Here is a 16193-nt window from a genome sequence, read left to right as displayed (position 1 = left end):
CATTCTATGTAAAAATTTTCAAAAAAAATCGATTTTTAGACGTCCCTTTAACTTTACCAGACCCTCTGTTTTTTTAACTTTTTTAAAAATATTTTAAAGTATCTACTGTTTATCTATTGCATTAATTTCTTCAAAATTTAATTGACATTAAATGACTACAAAGCCTATTAGGGTCAGAAATATCGGTATAACATCTACATAGGACCAATTCTAAATTACCTACCTTTAGTTCAGCCAATTCAGACTGGGAATTTTGCAATTTTTTTCTGAGATCATCTCGTTCCTCTACAATATGCTTGATATTATTAAGTTGTTCTAGCGCAGCCGCTGCAATTTTTCTCTGTTCTGCGCAGTAAGCATCTTTGGCCTAAAATATTTTGTTTAAGAATATGAAACCCTAGTCAGCACCTAAAACGATCACTTACAAAATTTTTGTTAAATATTTTTGCCATACCAAAATACAAAAAAAGTGACACGCTAAAATCTGTAAAATATTTGACTTATGCCATTTTTACCTTTTCACCCACCTGAATGGAACACCACCAGGTAAAGTACAATTGAATTAAGTATTTTTACCCAAGGTCGAAAGGATAATTATTAGCAAATTGATGTTTTATTTTTCTCCCTTATGCCCGGATTACACGCGGCTAGTTTTTCATTTTTCCCGATGTCCTAGCCTGAGTTACTGTCCTGGCTTGGCGCATGCTAGAATGGTTTATATGTGGCTAGGAAATTTTAAGCCATTAGCTAGTACTATTGCGAGATCAATAGAGCAACAAATTCACTGAAAATGGTAAATATTTCTAAAAAAAAACAATGTTCGACTGAAACAGTTACTTCGAAAACTGTGTCAAATTGCATTGGATGAATTAACAGAAGTTTTATTGGAAAAACGCGTTTGGACAAGACCATGGATTTTAAAAAGGAATGAACGTGGATCATCTGCACTGGTTTTAGAAGAACTTTGCAATGAAGACCTAAAAGAGTATATCAGTATTTTACGAATGGTGCCAGATGTGTTTGATATTCTGTTGAGTCTTGTGATGCCAAAAATTCAACGACAGCATACGATTATGAGAGAGGCTTTACCAGCAAGAGTAAAGTTAGAGATCACTTTAGATTTTCTTTCATCCGGCATTAGTTACAGAAGACTGAGTCACTTTTATCGGGTTTCAAGGTGTTCCCTATCTAAATTCATACCAGAGGTATGTGAAGAAATCTTTAAGCCATTGAAAGAAAACATAAAGGTTAGTACTAATAATAACTTTATATTTGTATTTATCATAATATTACAAATACCTAAGGTAATACAAAAATTATGCATTGCGGAATGCTATAGCAATAGGATTCTCATTATCCTGGCGTAAAAAATCTAAATTAATCTCGTCGACTGGATTTTGTCGTTGATAATTATTAGCTTAATTTTCTGTAATTATTGACAAATCCGACTCTCCTGATGTAAGTGGTAATGGTACAGTATTAATTGTTGTGGTGGATGAATCTGAAGAGCAATGACTACTAGGCGTCTGGTATGTAAATGTTGTGTTTACGCAGTTCAGATCGTCCATGCGAGACTGAGATCATATGGCATTGATTTTGTCCCGAGCCATAATAGCTCGTGCAGTAGATAACATTTTCAGTTGGCTACTCACAAAAAGTTCCAAAAGTATCATGCTCATTTTGCTGTGCTGTAGAATACTCATCCGTATGTGTACTATTTAAATTATCCTTTATCGAATTTATTTCCTTAACCAAAGATGCCACTTCTACAATTTTTCTCTTTTTCGGAATTGGAGCTGACATTTTATAATTTTATTTACTAGTAGTTTTTGCAGTTGGCGTCGCAGACTTGTTGCGTTGTGGTTTATTACCTGTCACAGATGTAAATGGCCGCGATGAACAATTTTCAGAATTTAAAACGTCTACACTGTCACTATTGTCATTGTAGCTGTTGTTAACATTATTTTCTTTGCTAGTTTCAATGTTGGCTTGGCTCACTTGGCTGTTATCTTGCTCTTCATCTATTTGATTATTGACTGTCCTACAACAACAAAAAAGAAACACTTTAGTAATAATTATTATAATAAATAGGTATATTATTATTTTTTGCAGATACCAAATAATGCAGAAGAGTGGGCGGAAATAGAAAATGGATTTAGAAAGAGATGGAACTTTCCTTTGTGCTATGGTGCCATTGATGGAAAACATATTCAAATAATTGCTCCTGGTAATAGTGGAAGTATGTATTTCAATTATAAAAAAGTGTTCAGTATTGTTCTTATGGCGTTAGTAGATGATGACTATTGCTTTCGTTATGTTGATGTTGGGGCTTGTGAAATGGCATCAGATGGAAGTGTATTTAAAAATTGTTCCATATATAATAAACTAGAGAATAATCTTTTACCAGAGGGTAGAGTGATTGTTGCGTATGCCGCATTTCCATTAAAAACCTATATTATGAAACCTTACCCTGGTGACAAATTAACACTGGAACAGAAAGTTTACAACTACCGACTATCCAGAGCGAGACGAATAGTGGAAAATACCTTTGGTATATGGGTAAGCCGATTTCGTGTATTCCAGAAACCAATCGCAACCACTGTAGAAACAGTCGACAAAATTGTATTGGCAGCATATGCTTTACACAATTGGTTGATAAAAGAAAATCGAAATTATTTTATCAGCAGTGATGTCGACCGGGAAGATATTGATGCAGGAAACACCTCTCATGGCTCTTGGAGAACAGAAACTGCAGGACTTGAAGGCTTATGTCAACAAGGGAGTAATCATTCTTCGATGTCAGCAATGGGAGAAGAGAGACTTTTAAAACCTACTTACAATGATGGTGCGGTGCCTTGGCAATTAAAAATAATTTCTTGACTGTTTATTTATGTGCGCGCCGCAGAGAAAACGCGCTGCTTTTCAAAATTTCCCTGTGTGTTGACACCCATTATCTTTATTATAAATAAATAAATAATGCAATCTTACTTACCATTGTTTTCCTTTTCATTGGTTCACATTTAATAAAACTATGCATTTCATCGAACCAGTTTAATTTTTACTTATACTCGTCCTTAGAACCTGCTCCAGACCTAGTTGATTTTTCAATTTTTGACAGTTCCTGACAGTAAGTGGCTCGTAAATTTTTTATCTTCATTTTTATGTCTTTGATAGACAGTTCTATGCCGAGTTCTAATAATTTACCACTTATTTTTTGTAGTGCTGAATCACGAATAGACTTACCTTTATATGATGGAATAGTGGCGTTCCACAGACATTCTTCCTCACGATACATTTGTACAAACTTCAAATTAATCTCGGCACTTAATTTTGGCATGTTAGTTTTAGAAGCACGCGGATATCTCTTTAAAAAAAATAAGGCATGTCGACAATACGCACTTGCCGTTCGAAAACACTAGCTTTGCCGGGCAGACGAGGGTGGTACAGAAGCCAGGATGTAAAACCAGTAGAGGAAGACGCTAGTAGCTTAAAAAAATAGAACTCCATGCTATTAAACTATCCTAGCTTAAGACACTGGCTTACTGTCTTTCTCACTAACTTATTAGCCTACACGCGAAAATAATTCTGTATACATGAAGCTAGTAATACTAGCTTGGTAGTTGAAAAGCGCTAGCTTGCTATTCTAGCTTGAAAAACTAGCCTCGTGTAATCCGGGCATCAGGGATTGATTTAAAAAAGTAACCTGACACATAAAAAGATAAAAAATAAGAATCAAAGAGGAATGTTAAGGTTAATATAAATGTTATTATGCACCACGGAATAAGATAAATAAAGGTAATAAACAAGAAGCAATACGTAACGCAAAGAACAATAAACGAATAAAGCGGTTGGCCCCTTAGAATATTGAAAGGCTAGAATTAGCATTGCCATGGAACTATTGGCAGCTTATTTGCTTGCAACATCTCTAATGCAATGATGCCAAATGTTTATGTAACAATGGCAAAACACACTTTATAATATCATAAAAATTTGTCACCTATTTTGGCAGGCCCAAAACAATACTCCTCTTAAAAAAATAAGATAAGATACTCTATAAATAAGTCAACGTTTAAAGTAAAATGAATGTAGATAATGTATATTAAAGAAAAAGGCAACAACATCGCAACGCCGCTTGATCGCATTGTTGATTCCTCCGACACAAGTAATCTTTACCAGTGACGTACAAAAATATTTACATGATAAATATTTATTAATAATAGATTATGCTTTAAATCATTAACTATACATATTACCTACTGCTTATGAACTCTTCATGCGTTTTTTTAACGTACTTTATTAAGAGTAAAGCTATTTATCTAATGAAAAGCATTTTCCAGTTTAGCCTAGATGTAATACATTCAGAAATACTCAAACGTCTAGACGAAAGAGACATTTTAGCACTACACATAAAGTATTCAAAATTATATAATACTGGTCATTTTCCAGCCAACAATGGTCATGCCCTACTTTTATACCCGTGCCTAAGAAGAGCAATGCAAGAAAATGCCATAAACTATACACTTATTAGTTTTATGAGCCATACAATAAAACAGTTCCTCAAGTAAGAATATACGCACAATGGGAAAGAGATATGAGCGACTCACAAGTTGGGTTTAGGCAGTGATTGGGTACGAGCGAGACCATAGCCGTAATCCAAGTACTTGCCCAGAATTATAGAATATGATAGTCCTCATGCAACACCACAAATTAATGTAGCACCTCAAAATGCTTTCTATAGATCAGAAAGACATCCGATCTTTTCAAAGGCATACACAAAGGCAAAACCTATTAGACAATAACACGTCCAATACAATACAAATTAAGAAAGGGGTTAGGCAGGGATGTGTGCTACCTCCACTTCTATTTAATTTATATACTTAGAAGCAATCTTTCAAAAAGCTTTAGAAGAAATGCATAAATGTTAATGGAGTGTGCATTAACAATATCCGTTATGCTAATGACGCACAGTTTATTGTCGAAAGTCTACATAACCTACAACATCTGGTCAAAATGGTAGAAGAGAGTAAATTACTATGAGCCCTAATAACTATATGTTGGAACAAGCAGTTATTTTGAAATGAAATGCCCATTTAGCGAAAATATTTTATTAAATTTTTTTTTAATCATAAATATGAAATGAACAAGCTTTTTTATAGTGTTTAATATTGTTTTTATAATTTATTTATATATTTTAAGTTATTTAGTATTTAATTACTTGGTAAATAATTGAAAAATGCTGACAACTAAATATTGGAACAAGTGAGTTTTAAAAAAGGAAAATACAAATTAGTAAGGCGTAACGTCGCCCTTAGCTTGAACAACAGCCTGAACTCTATGAGGCATTGTACCAACTAGACCTTCACAAAATTCAGGGGTGAAACTATCCCATATTTCCTGTAGTTTAGCACGTAGTTGTGGCAAAGTACGCTGCGGACTATTTCTTAGGCGTTGCTTCATTTTGTGTCAAAGTGTTTCGATTGGATTGAGATCCGGGCTGCTAGAGGGGTGTGACAAAACTTAATAATATTATGTTCCCCCATCCATTTTTTTGGTAGATTTAGCAGTATGAGATGAAGCACCGTCCTGTTGAAAGATAAAATCTCCAGATGGATATAAATTTGCTGCACTTGGTAAAAGCGAATGTTCGAGAATGTCTTGATATTTTTCTGCATTTACTATGCCATCAATAAAGTGTAACGTTCCCAACCCTTTAGCTGACATACAACCTCACACCATGATACCTGGAAACTGTGGAAACTTTACAGTCCTTTTAGGACAATCATTATGGAATGCTTCTGTTTTGTCCCGAATCACACGCTTTCGATAATCTCTGACACAGAATATTTATAGCAGAAATTTATAGCGAAAAAGCAAATTTGCTTTCGTCGCTATAAATAATTTTGCTCCAATTTTGTTTGGTCCACGAGAGTTTTGATTTGGCCCCAATGTACGATTTCTTTTTTGAGTCTCCTTTAACAATGGTTTTTCTTTGGCCTAGGCGAAAAAATGAGAAAAATGAAAATAATATAGCACAGAACAGCCTATTAAACATACCTTATAAAAACTAAGACCGCTCTTGTGGATATATTTGCGGCAGCATTCTCTGGAAACATTTATCCCACATTCTCTATTCTATCTTGCAGTTACTTCTCGTAGAGTATTTCTTCTTCCCGACTTACAAATTTTAATTAAGTTCCTTACATTTCTTTGAAAAACAACTTTTGGACGTCCTGAACTTTTGCCGTGAACACCAATACTGGCAGTTTCACCATATTTTTTAATTATATTAAATATAGTAGTTGTTGCAACATTTAATTCACTGGAGATTTCTCGCATTGTTTTCCCTTTATGGTACTGCCGGATAATAATTTCTCGCACTTTTAGATCAGTAGGTTTTCCACGAGCCATTATTGTATTTTACTCGTAATAAAAATGACAGTAATTGAATATTAATGGTCAAGTAACGCATCAAAATTTTTATTGTTGAGAACGCACTACTTACTTTTGTTTACTCAAAGCCATCTTCGCGTCATGTTAATAAAACTGGAAAAATTTGAGCAAAAGCAACCCATGTTCCAACATTTAGTTGTCAACATTTTTTGATTATCAAACAATTAAATAAGTATTATTTAACATCAAAATTTTATTAAACCTTAAAAATAATTCTCTAAAACATAAAAAATGTTATTAATTTATTATTTTTAAATTAAAAAAAATAAATTAAAAAAAGAATTACGGTAAACTGGAATTTTATTCATAAAATGACTACTTGTTCCAATATATAGTTGTTAGGGCTCGTAGGTCTAAATATCAATACCAAAAAAAAATTGGCAATTATTTCCAGGAACTGGAATGAATGTATTTGAAAATTCCAGCATAACTTTTAACACAAATTTAAGTATCTCGGTATTTAGTTATGCGAATATTGGACCTCAAGCCCGGCAGTTATTCCAAAAGTTTGGAAAGTTACTTGCTTGCCCCAGCTTTGACCTTGACTTGTAGCTAAGACTTGTAAAGTGTTATGTTTGGTAGGTGCTTCTCTAAGGTAAGGAAGGTTAGACATTGAAGACGAGTCCAATTAAGAAACTGGAGGCCTTTGTTAGAGTTTGTTTAAAATGTGGGTGTACAGCAGAATCCTTAAGATATCCTGGACGGCGAAACTGACAAATAAATAAGTTCTTAGACACGACAACAAGGAATGCGAACTCTTTAAAATCTCTAACAAGAAAAAAACGGAATATCTGGGGCATATCATGTGGAGTGAAAGATTCTTGCATTTGACTATCGAGGGCAATATTTAGGGAAGAAGAGGACTTGGAAGAAAAAAAATGTCTTGGCTGCGTAACATCATACAGTAAATAGGGATACACGATGTGCAGTCACTGATGCAAGAAACAAGAAACAGAGGCCGCAAGGAACAGAGAAGCGATGAAGAATGTTGTAGCAAACATCCATTAATGGATATGTATTGGAAGAAGAAGATGACAGCTGTGGACCAATAAGATTGTATCGAAGAGAACTGAACAATCAAAACTGATATTAGAAGATGCCACAGTTCTAAAATGTGGGTGTACAGCAGAATCCTTAAGATATCCTGGACGGCGAAACTGACAAATGAATAAGTTTTTAGACACGACAACAAGGAATGCGAACTCTTTAAAATCATTAAGAAGAAAAAAGCGGAATATCTGGGGCATATCATGTGGAGTGAAAGATTCTTGCATTTGACTATCGAGGGCAAAATTTAGGAAAGAAGAGGACTTGGAAGAAAAAAATGCCTTGGCTGCGTAACATCATACAGTAGATAGGGATACACGATGTGCAGTCACTGATGCAAGAAACAAGAAACAGAGGCCGCAAGGAGCAGAGAAGGGATGAAGAATGTTGTAGCAAACATCCATTAATGGATATGTATTGGAAGAAAAATATGACAGCTGTGGACCAATAAGATTGTATCGAAGAGAACTGAACAATTAAAACTGATATTAGAAGATGAATGACATTTTTATCAAGATTTATTTAGCATACATTTTCTCTATATGTCGTTAAAACTTTATGACTTAGCTTGACGCCTTTCTGTAGAGCTTGCATTATTATATCGCGACCCCAGGATAGAAGTTCTTAAGAATCTGCAGTGATCAACAAACGAAAGAAAAACGTTATTCACTCCAGTAAGAATTATATAGCTTTTATCTTTTATAGTTAAGTAAACAACCTAAAAGTTGGGGGTCTCTAAAAGTCTTGAATTATATATATATACACATCAAAATGGTCTAAGGAATACTTAGAAAAATAGTTTTTTTCGCCTTATAAATTTTTATATATTTATATTTTCATACGGAATAGATATTACCTCTAATATTAAGATACCAACGAAGTAAAATAAATATTTGGGTACAAAAAATCATGCCAGAACAGCGTTTTTGGCTACTTGCACATTTGGCGAAATAACGCAGATTATAATTTTTAAATTCTAACGCAATATCGCATTTTCTGTGGTTCCAACCGAACAATTGTGATTTAGTTTTTATTCAATAAAAATGGAAAGACGACATTTAACTCGAGAGGAAATGCTAAGAGCAGTCGGAATGCTTGAGGCAGGAACAAGTCAAAGAGACGTTGCAAGATTTGGATACATCTCCCAGTGTAATTAACCGTTTGTGGACAAGATATAGAGAGATAAATGATGTTAGAGAACGGCATCAAGGCCCGTCGCGAGTTACCACACTTGCCCAAGACCGTTTTATAACTTTGCAAGCTCAAAGAAATCCCACGGTAACAGCCTCTGTTTTGGTTCAGCAGTTCTCACGAGTGCATAACGTCGAGGTTTCAGGTCAAACTATTAGAAACCGTTTGCATGAGAGAGGACTTCATGCCAGAAGACCCCTAAGGGTTCCTCGGTTAACTTTAGGAAATCGAGGTTGTGGGGAGGGGTTTTTTTACTGCCCCAATCACTTGTAGCGCTCTCCTATGTAAGGAGAGACCTTACTTACAAATTTAAGGATTTAAGAAGAACTGCTCCACCATGGGGGCCGATTACTGCTTCACTCAACCGCCTTCAATTTCTGCAGCGGTTTTTTGTTGTAAAGTTAAATTAGTTCAAGAGAAAACAACAAAGTTCAATTTTGATTTGCTGCGAGCGTGTCTTCCATTTTACAACTGAACGAGGCGATACCGCGAGACGGCTTAAAGGCGACTCGCTGAGAGGTGACGAGCGACTGGCACAAAGACGCCGCGCTGGTGGCGGTTATTTATAGAACATCAAAAGGCTGGTAGCGGCATGGTAGAAAAGCGACGTTGCCGCGGATTAACTTATTTTAAATTGTGTTCAATTTTAGATTTTACAGTTTTTATCCGTTGTAGAATTACAACATATTCCCCCCCCTTGAAGTAACTACTTCAAACAAAGAAAGTAACTGATTAAGTTTGCAAGCACAAGAAAGATACATATTATCTAGATTTAAGATTACAGAGGTAGCCTTTAGATTAAATCAATTCTAAACATTAGGTCAAAACTTGGTTACAAATTAAAGTCACTTAGAAACTTAAAACACTTAATTCTACATCTTTAAACTAAAATTTTCAGGAACTTAAAATTATGCTAACAACAATATAAATTAGGCTAACACATTATCTATTCTTTAAAACACTTAACAGTCTTGGTTAGCGCCATTAGGCAAAGGACATAATTTGGTAATTGGCCTGGTGAAGGTTCCATCTCTAGTTAATACCTTAACCACTCTGACTCTTTTGTCCTTGCCTGGTAAAAGTTCAATTATTCTAGCCATAGGCCAATGTAAAACAGGGGTATTATCCTCCTTTAGGAGTACTAAGTCATTAACCTTAAGGTTGGGACAAGGATATAACCACTTCGGGCGATTTTGAAGTCTATTAAGGTAATCTACAGACCACCTTTTCCAAAAAATTTGCCGAACGTTAGTAATTTTTTGCCATAAATCTAGTCGATTTTCGGGGACGTTTGTCACATCATGTTCAGCAAATGAGGTAAGAGATCTACCTATTAGGAAGTGTCCAGGAGTAAGGAATGTCAAGTCTGAGGAATCATTTGATATGGCACAGAGTGGCCGTGAATTTAACACTGCCTCAATTTGGGCCATAACGGTGCTAAGTTCTTCAAATGTGAATTTTGTGTTCCCTACTAGTCGAAAGAGGTGGTGTTTTGCGCTTTTAACAGCTGCTTCCCAAATACCTCCATGGTGTGGAGATCGAGGGGGTATGAACTTCCATTTAATCTCAGAAGTTGCCAGAAAGGTTTGGATAGCCTGAGAGATACTATGTTTAGAGAGAAAATCATGAACCTCCTTGAGATGGTTACTGGAACCTAAAAAATTGGTTGCATTGTCACTAAAAATTATCTTTGGGTTTCCTCGACGGCTAACAAAACGTTTCAGGGTGAGTAAAAAGGCTTCAGTTGAAAGGCTAGACACCAATTCGATATGGACTGCACGAGTAACCATACATACAAAAACAGCCATATAACATTTAGTTATTGGTGCCCTTCGAAGATTAGAGCTCTTAATAAAAAATGGGCCTCCAAAATCAATACCTACATTTGAAAAGGGGTGAGAGATACACACACGTTCTCTTGGCAAGTCAGCCATAAGTTGGGCAGCTGCTTGGGCCTTAAATCTAAAACAAGTTAAGCAAGAGTGAATGATTCTTTTAATTTCTCTAAGCCCATCAAGAGGCCAGTACCTAAGTCGAACATTGGATAGAGTATTTTGGGGTCCCGCATGACACAATCTTATGTGTTCCCTTCTCAAAAGAAGTTGCACAATATGAGACCTTGAAGGTAATAATAAAGGAAATTTCTGTTCAATAGGAACTTCTGAGTTGCTGAGTCTACCACCAACATGCAGCATTCCATCCTTGCCAATAAATGGGTTTAACTTTAAAAATGGTTTATTTTTCAGGGGTTTCTCATTCAAGAGTTGTTTAATTTCGTAGAAAAAATATTGATTTTGGACCAAAGCAATTAATTTGTTCTCAAAGTTCTTAAGCTCCTCTACTGTAAGAGATGTGTCTTGTTCTTGAGCTAATTTCCTACATTTATTAATGAATCTTAAACAGTACGCAAAGCTACGTTGTAGCCTTGTAAAATTTGAAAATCTGCTAGATAAGTAATCACAAAAGTGTTCCGTTGAAACCTTACTCAGATGACTACATACCTTTTCTTCAGGTGGATTTGGAACATTGATTTGTACATTATAGGTTTCTAAATCAAAATTAGTATCTTGCAAAAAAGGTGGGCCGTGCCACCAGAGATCTGATTTTATCAAATTTGAAGGTGTCATTCCTCGAGAGAGAATGTCCGCTGGATTATCCTTCGATTTTACGTATCTAAAGGTATAATTAGAGGCAACTTCTTGTATTTTTGCTACTTTATTAGACACAAACTGAGTCCATCGAGAGGGAGAAGCACGAATCCATGCTAATACAATCTCAGAATCTGTCCACAGGTTTACCGTAAATGAACAAGGAATTTGCTTCTGTAGAATAGTTACTACTCTTCTAGTCAATTTACTACACAAAAGAGCACCCAGAAGCTCCAATCTAGGCAGTGTAATATTTTTTATTGGAGACACTCTGCTTTTTGAGGAGATAAGTATGCAAGATGTACATTTATTTAAGTAAACAACACGCATGTAAACACAGGAGCCATATGCCTTTATGCTGGCATCTGAAAAGGAATGAAACTCTAGTTTTAAGATATTGGTTTCAGTCAGTAATGGTCGCGGTACATTTAGACCCTTGAGAGCGGGAAATTCTGTTATAAACTTTAACCATTCCTTGTGAATATCTGGGCTTAAACAATCATCCCAGTCTAATTTAGCGATCCATACCTTTTGCATGATTATTTTTCCAATTACTGTGATTGGGTTGATGAGACCAATTGGATCAAAAATTTGAGCTATTATAGAGAGGACTTCTCTCTTCGTATAACTATTCTTTATTTGGAGATTGGGTAAGGACACTGAAAAATAGTCACCCTTTGGATCCCAATAGAGTCCTAGCACCTTGTTCGAACCATTTTCTGGAGCAATTATATAATTTTGCTCTTGTGATGAGTTGGAAATATCCTTGAGAAATAAAGTGGAGTTGGAGCACCATTTGTGTAAATGAATACCAGCCATGTTAAGAAGTTGAGTCACTTCAGAATAAGTCTTTTTTAATGTATCAAGGTCATGGGTTGAATAGAGAATATCATCCATGTTACGTATGTTTTTAGGAGTGCCATACTTCCTAGAGGAAATTTATTTTTATTTAAATTTGCCAACTCAACTAAACAACGTGTACTTAAGAATGGTGCACAATTTGTGCCATATGTCACTGTTTGAAGTTCTAGACATTGCAATTGTTCACAAGGAGAATCACGCCACAGTATATTCAGCAAAAACGTATGCTTAGGGTTAATTCTGATCTGCCTGAACATTTTTTGAATGTCTGCGGTGAAGGCAAACTTAAAGAGTCTAAAATTTAAAAGAACATCATAGAGTTCTGGCTGAATTGAATAGCCTTTAAGCATAATGTCATTAAGGGAGACTCCGCTGGTGGTTTTCATGGAACCATCAAACACTACCCGGAGTTTAGTAGTGAGATTATCCTCTCGTAACACACAATGATGTGGCAAAAAGAACTTTTTGTGAGACAATTCATTAGTAAGGGTAAGAGGAATAACCTTAGCATGCTGCAAGGAAATGTATTCCTTGATAAAGGATTTATAGTCAGTTTGTTTTGCTCTATAAAAAGAGTCACCTAACTTTTGAAATTCATTCGGAGTTTTTAAAGGTAAATCGACTTGAAATCGTCCATTTGGCAAGAAAGTAGTGGTGGCCTTAAAAATCTCTTCGGCCTTATTTTCTAAAGCGAGTACAGGTCTTTCTATTTCTTCAACCTCCCAGAATTTTTGCATAAGAGATTCTATTGAATTTTGTTTAGGGTCACATATTGGGCTAGTCTGAACAAAAAATGAGAAGTTTGACATATCTGAAGCATTTTCCTCAGGTTGAGTATTGTAATTCAGGTTCCTCTTATAATTCAAGGAACTTTCAGGAAGAGATCCAGATATAATATATCCAAAGTAAGTATTTTGTAGGGTAGGTAATCCCTTTCCTAACTTAATGAGTCCATCAATTAATATTTCATTGTAAACATCACAACTGAGAAGTATATTAATTGGACCAGGCACAGAATATGTCGGATCAGCAAGCTTAATATTCTGAGGTAAGCTTAGTGAGCATCTATTTATATTTACTTGGGGCAATTTGGACGTTATTTTTGGCAATATTGCACAAGAGACATCAAAATTGATGGTAGTGCTGTTATGTGGAAATATCTTTATGTCCACCATCAAATCTGACATTGAACACTTCTCAGAAAGAGTGGAAATTTCAAGTTTTCTTGAATATGAGGTAAGCTTTAATTTATTACATAAATCTTGGGTTATAAAGGAAGTCTGACTTCCATTGTCTAGAAGTGCCCTTGCTGTTACCGGAGTTCCATCCTTAGTATACAGTGTAACAAGGGTTGTGGCTAAAAGTATATGACTTTTTTGGCCTGTCTGAGCAATAGCTGAGAGGCATGAGGTTTGATTTTCAGGCTGAAAACATTCTAAGGGATCTGATATATCTTGTGTCGAAGAACTGGACGTATTAGGAATAACCACGGGAGTATCTTCCTCCTGTTGTGTAGTTATGTGTAATGTTTGAGGTCTTGGACTCGAAAAACTTGCTGTTTTAGCAGGGTTTTGCGATGAATGATGACCAGAGACTTGGGCGCTATTGGAGGGGTTGTAAGAGAGATATGAAATCTGATTTCTATTTGTCTGAGAAGCACTTGAGGGAGTACTTGTAATACTTCTTGTTGCTGGGTAACTTATGTGTAAAAGGGAATGGTGTCGACCATTGCAGATGCTGCATGAGACCTGAGAGCTGCAGGTCCCAACCATATGTTTTGTGCCTAGACAATTTCTGCACAACTGTTGAGTTTTAGTGAAATTAAATCTATCCTGTGGAGAAATTTGTTTAAATTTATTACAATGATATAACTTGTGATTTGTCGCTGAACAAAACAAGCATTTTAAATATGGGCCAGTCGAGGGGCCAGTTGACCTAAAGTTTTCAGCATTATGTAGGGTAACCCTTGCCTTAGATGGCTTAGATTCTTGTTTAAATTCATTAAAGCTGAGCTTTTCTAATATTTCACATCTTTTTTCCAGAAATTCATGAAACTGAGCAAGAGTGGGAATTGACTTAGGACCTATTTCATATTCGAAGGCTCTATGAGTAGAATGATCAATTTTTTCTAAAAATATTTCAATGAGAATTAAATCCCAGTGTTGCACTGGTACATTCATATTTCTGAGGGCTTGCAGTGTTTGTTTAGACAGAGTTAAAAAATCTCTTAAGGTCTGAGAGTTTGTCTTGACTAAAGAGGGAGCCTTCAGCAGGCGCTTAATTAAAAGGCTAATAACACGAGACTTATTTTCATACCTATCCTTTAATGTGTCTAATGCTATTTGAAAATTAGTATCAACAACCTCAATGTTTTGAATAAGATTTAACGGTTCACCCTTGAGGTAGGATTTTAAATATATAAATCTTTGTAAATCCGTCAAATCATTATTTTGGATAATGAGCGTAGAAAATAATTGAATAAATGAGTTCCATTCAGAAAAATTCCCAGTAAATGGGTTTATTGACAGTTGAGGTAGTTTGACACTTGATGAGGCTGGTGAATTACCAATTTCAGCGTTTCTACTAGAATTATTCACTATAGTAGTAGAAGAACCAGATCTTGAAGAGGTGTGTGCATAAATTTTATCTTTTATTAAAGTAAGGGTTGTGACATACTTTGCCTCCCACTCGTCTACTTCTGTGGAAATTAAAGTACTGTCAAATTGCTCAAGTTCTTGTTGAATTTGTTCATAATCATTAAAATAAGAGATTAATTGCTCCTTTTTTATTTCAAGAGTACTGATCGAGTCACAGTCTGGGTTTTGCAGCACCCAGTTATAAGTACGAGTGATTCTAGCCTTTAAACTAGCCAGTCTTTTATTTGCACCCACTGTCAAGTCTGGTGCTTCTGCACTTTCCCTAGGTTCTGTCATTGTGAATTTGATATACTATATGTTAAATATAGAGAACTGAGATAAGAGAAAACGGTAAATAAAACATATAATTAGGTTAAAACCTAGTTAAACTTTACAAATTGTGAGAACCGAGTGGTTTTTGTTTACATGAGTAGTTATTGTAAACCAATTTACAGTTTTAGATTGAGTCAGAGCTACTTTAAGCTATACTTAGCTAAGAGATTTATTTAGAGCACCTTATTAAACCGAGATTAAAACCTTATTTTTTGCACATGCACAAATTTAACACAATAGTTTATAGCAGAGTTATTATCCTTATGAATCCAAAAGAGTATTTACAAAGAGTTTGGAACGAACTTACCAATAAGTCCTTGAGAACGCCAGCACTAACCGAGCACTACGCATTAACTAGCGATTTGCGATTTTCCATACAATTTTTTGTCCACTTGGAAAACTTAAGTTAAATGAGAGAGTACTGTGTACTAGGAGATTTGGTTACCAATCCACTCTAGGAGAGACCCAGAACATTAGGAGGAATCAGGAACTTTAAACAGGAAACAGCAGCAATCTTTACAACATCAACTGAGTGAAGTCGATGAATATATCCGGCTCGAAGGACCAACAAATGTGGGGAGGGTTTTTTACTGCCCCAATCACTTGTAGCGCTCTCCTATGTAAGGAGAGACCTTACTTACAAATTTAAGGATTTAAGAAGAACTGCTCCACCATGGGGGCCGATTACTGCTTCACTCAACCGCCTTCAATTTCTGCAGCGGTTTTTTGTTGTAAAGTTAAATTAGTTCAAGAGAAAACAACAAAGTTCAATTTTGATTTGCTGCGAGCGTGTCTTCCATTTTACAACTGAACGAGGCGATACCGCGAGACGGCTTAAAGGCGACTCGCTGAGAGGTGACGAGCGACTGGCACAAAGACGCCGCGCTGGTGGCGGTTATTTATAGAACATCAAAAGGCTGGTAGCGGCATGGTAGAAAAGCGACGTTGCCGCGGATTAACTTATTTTAAATTGTATTCAATTTTAGATTTTACAGTTTTTATCCGTTGTAGAATTACAACAGAGGTG

The 16193-nt window shown here is 35.6% G+C and overlaps 1 protein-coding gene across 9 annotated transcripts in view; it reads right to left on the bottom strand.

Annotated features, from left to right (window-relative positions):
- Window positions 1-16193, bottom strand: part of LOC126745444 (golgin subfamily B member 1-like) — an 87235-nt gene that overhangs the window by 32794 nt on the left and 38248 nt on the right. For all 9 annotated transcript variants that reach the window (XR_007663545.1, XR_007663546.1, XM_050453284.1 and 6 more), the window contains one exon: window positions 224-367. Coding sequence is in view for 7 of the 9 variants with exons in the window: in XM_050453284.1 (XP_050309241.1) it covers window positions 224-367 (144 nt within the window). In the remaining 2 variants the exon portion in view is untranslated. The remainder of the gene's footprint in view (window positions 1-223; window positions 368-16193) is intronic.

The sequence above is a fragment of the Anthonomus grandis genome, chromosome 16 (assembly GCF_022605725.1).
Source record: "Anthonomus grandis grandis chromosome 16, icAntGran1.3, whole genome shotgun sequence".
Taxonomy (NCBI): Eukaryota; Metazoa; Arthropoda; class Insecta; order Coleoptera; family Curculionidae; genus Anthonomus; species Anthonomus grandis.
The sequence above is the reverse complement of the archived record's forward strand: the minus strand, read 5'-3'. Positions and strand labels throughout refer to the sequence as shown.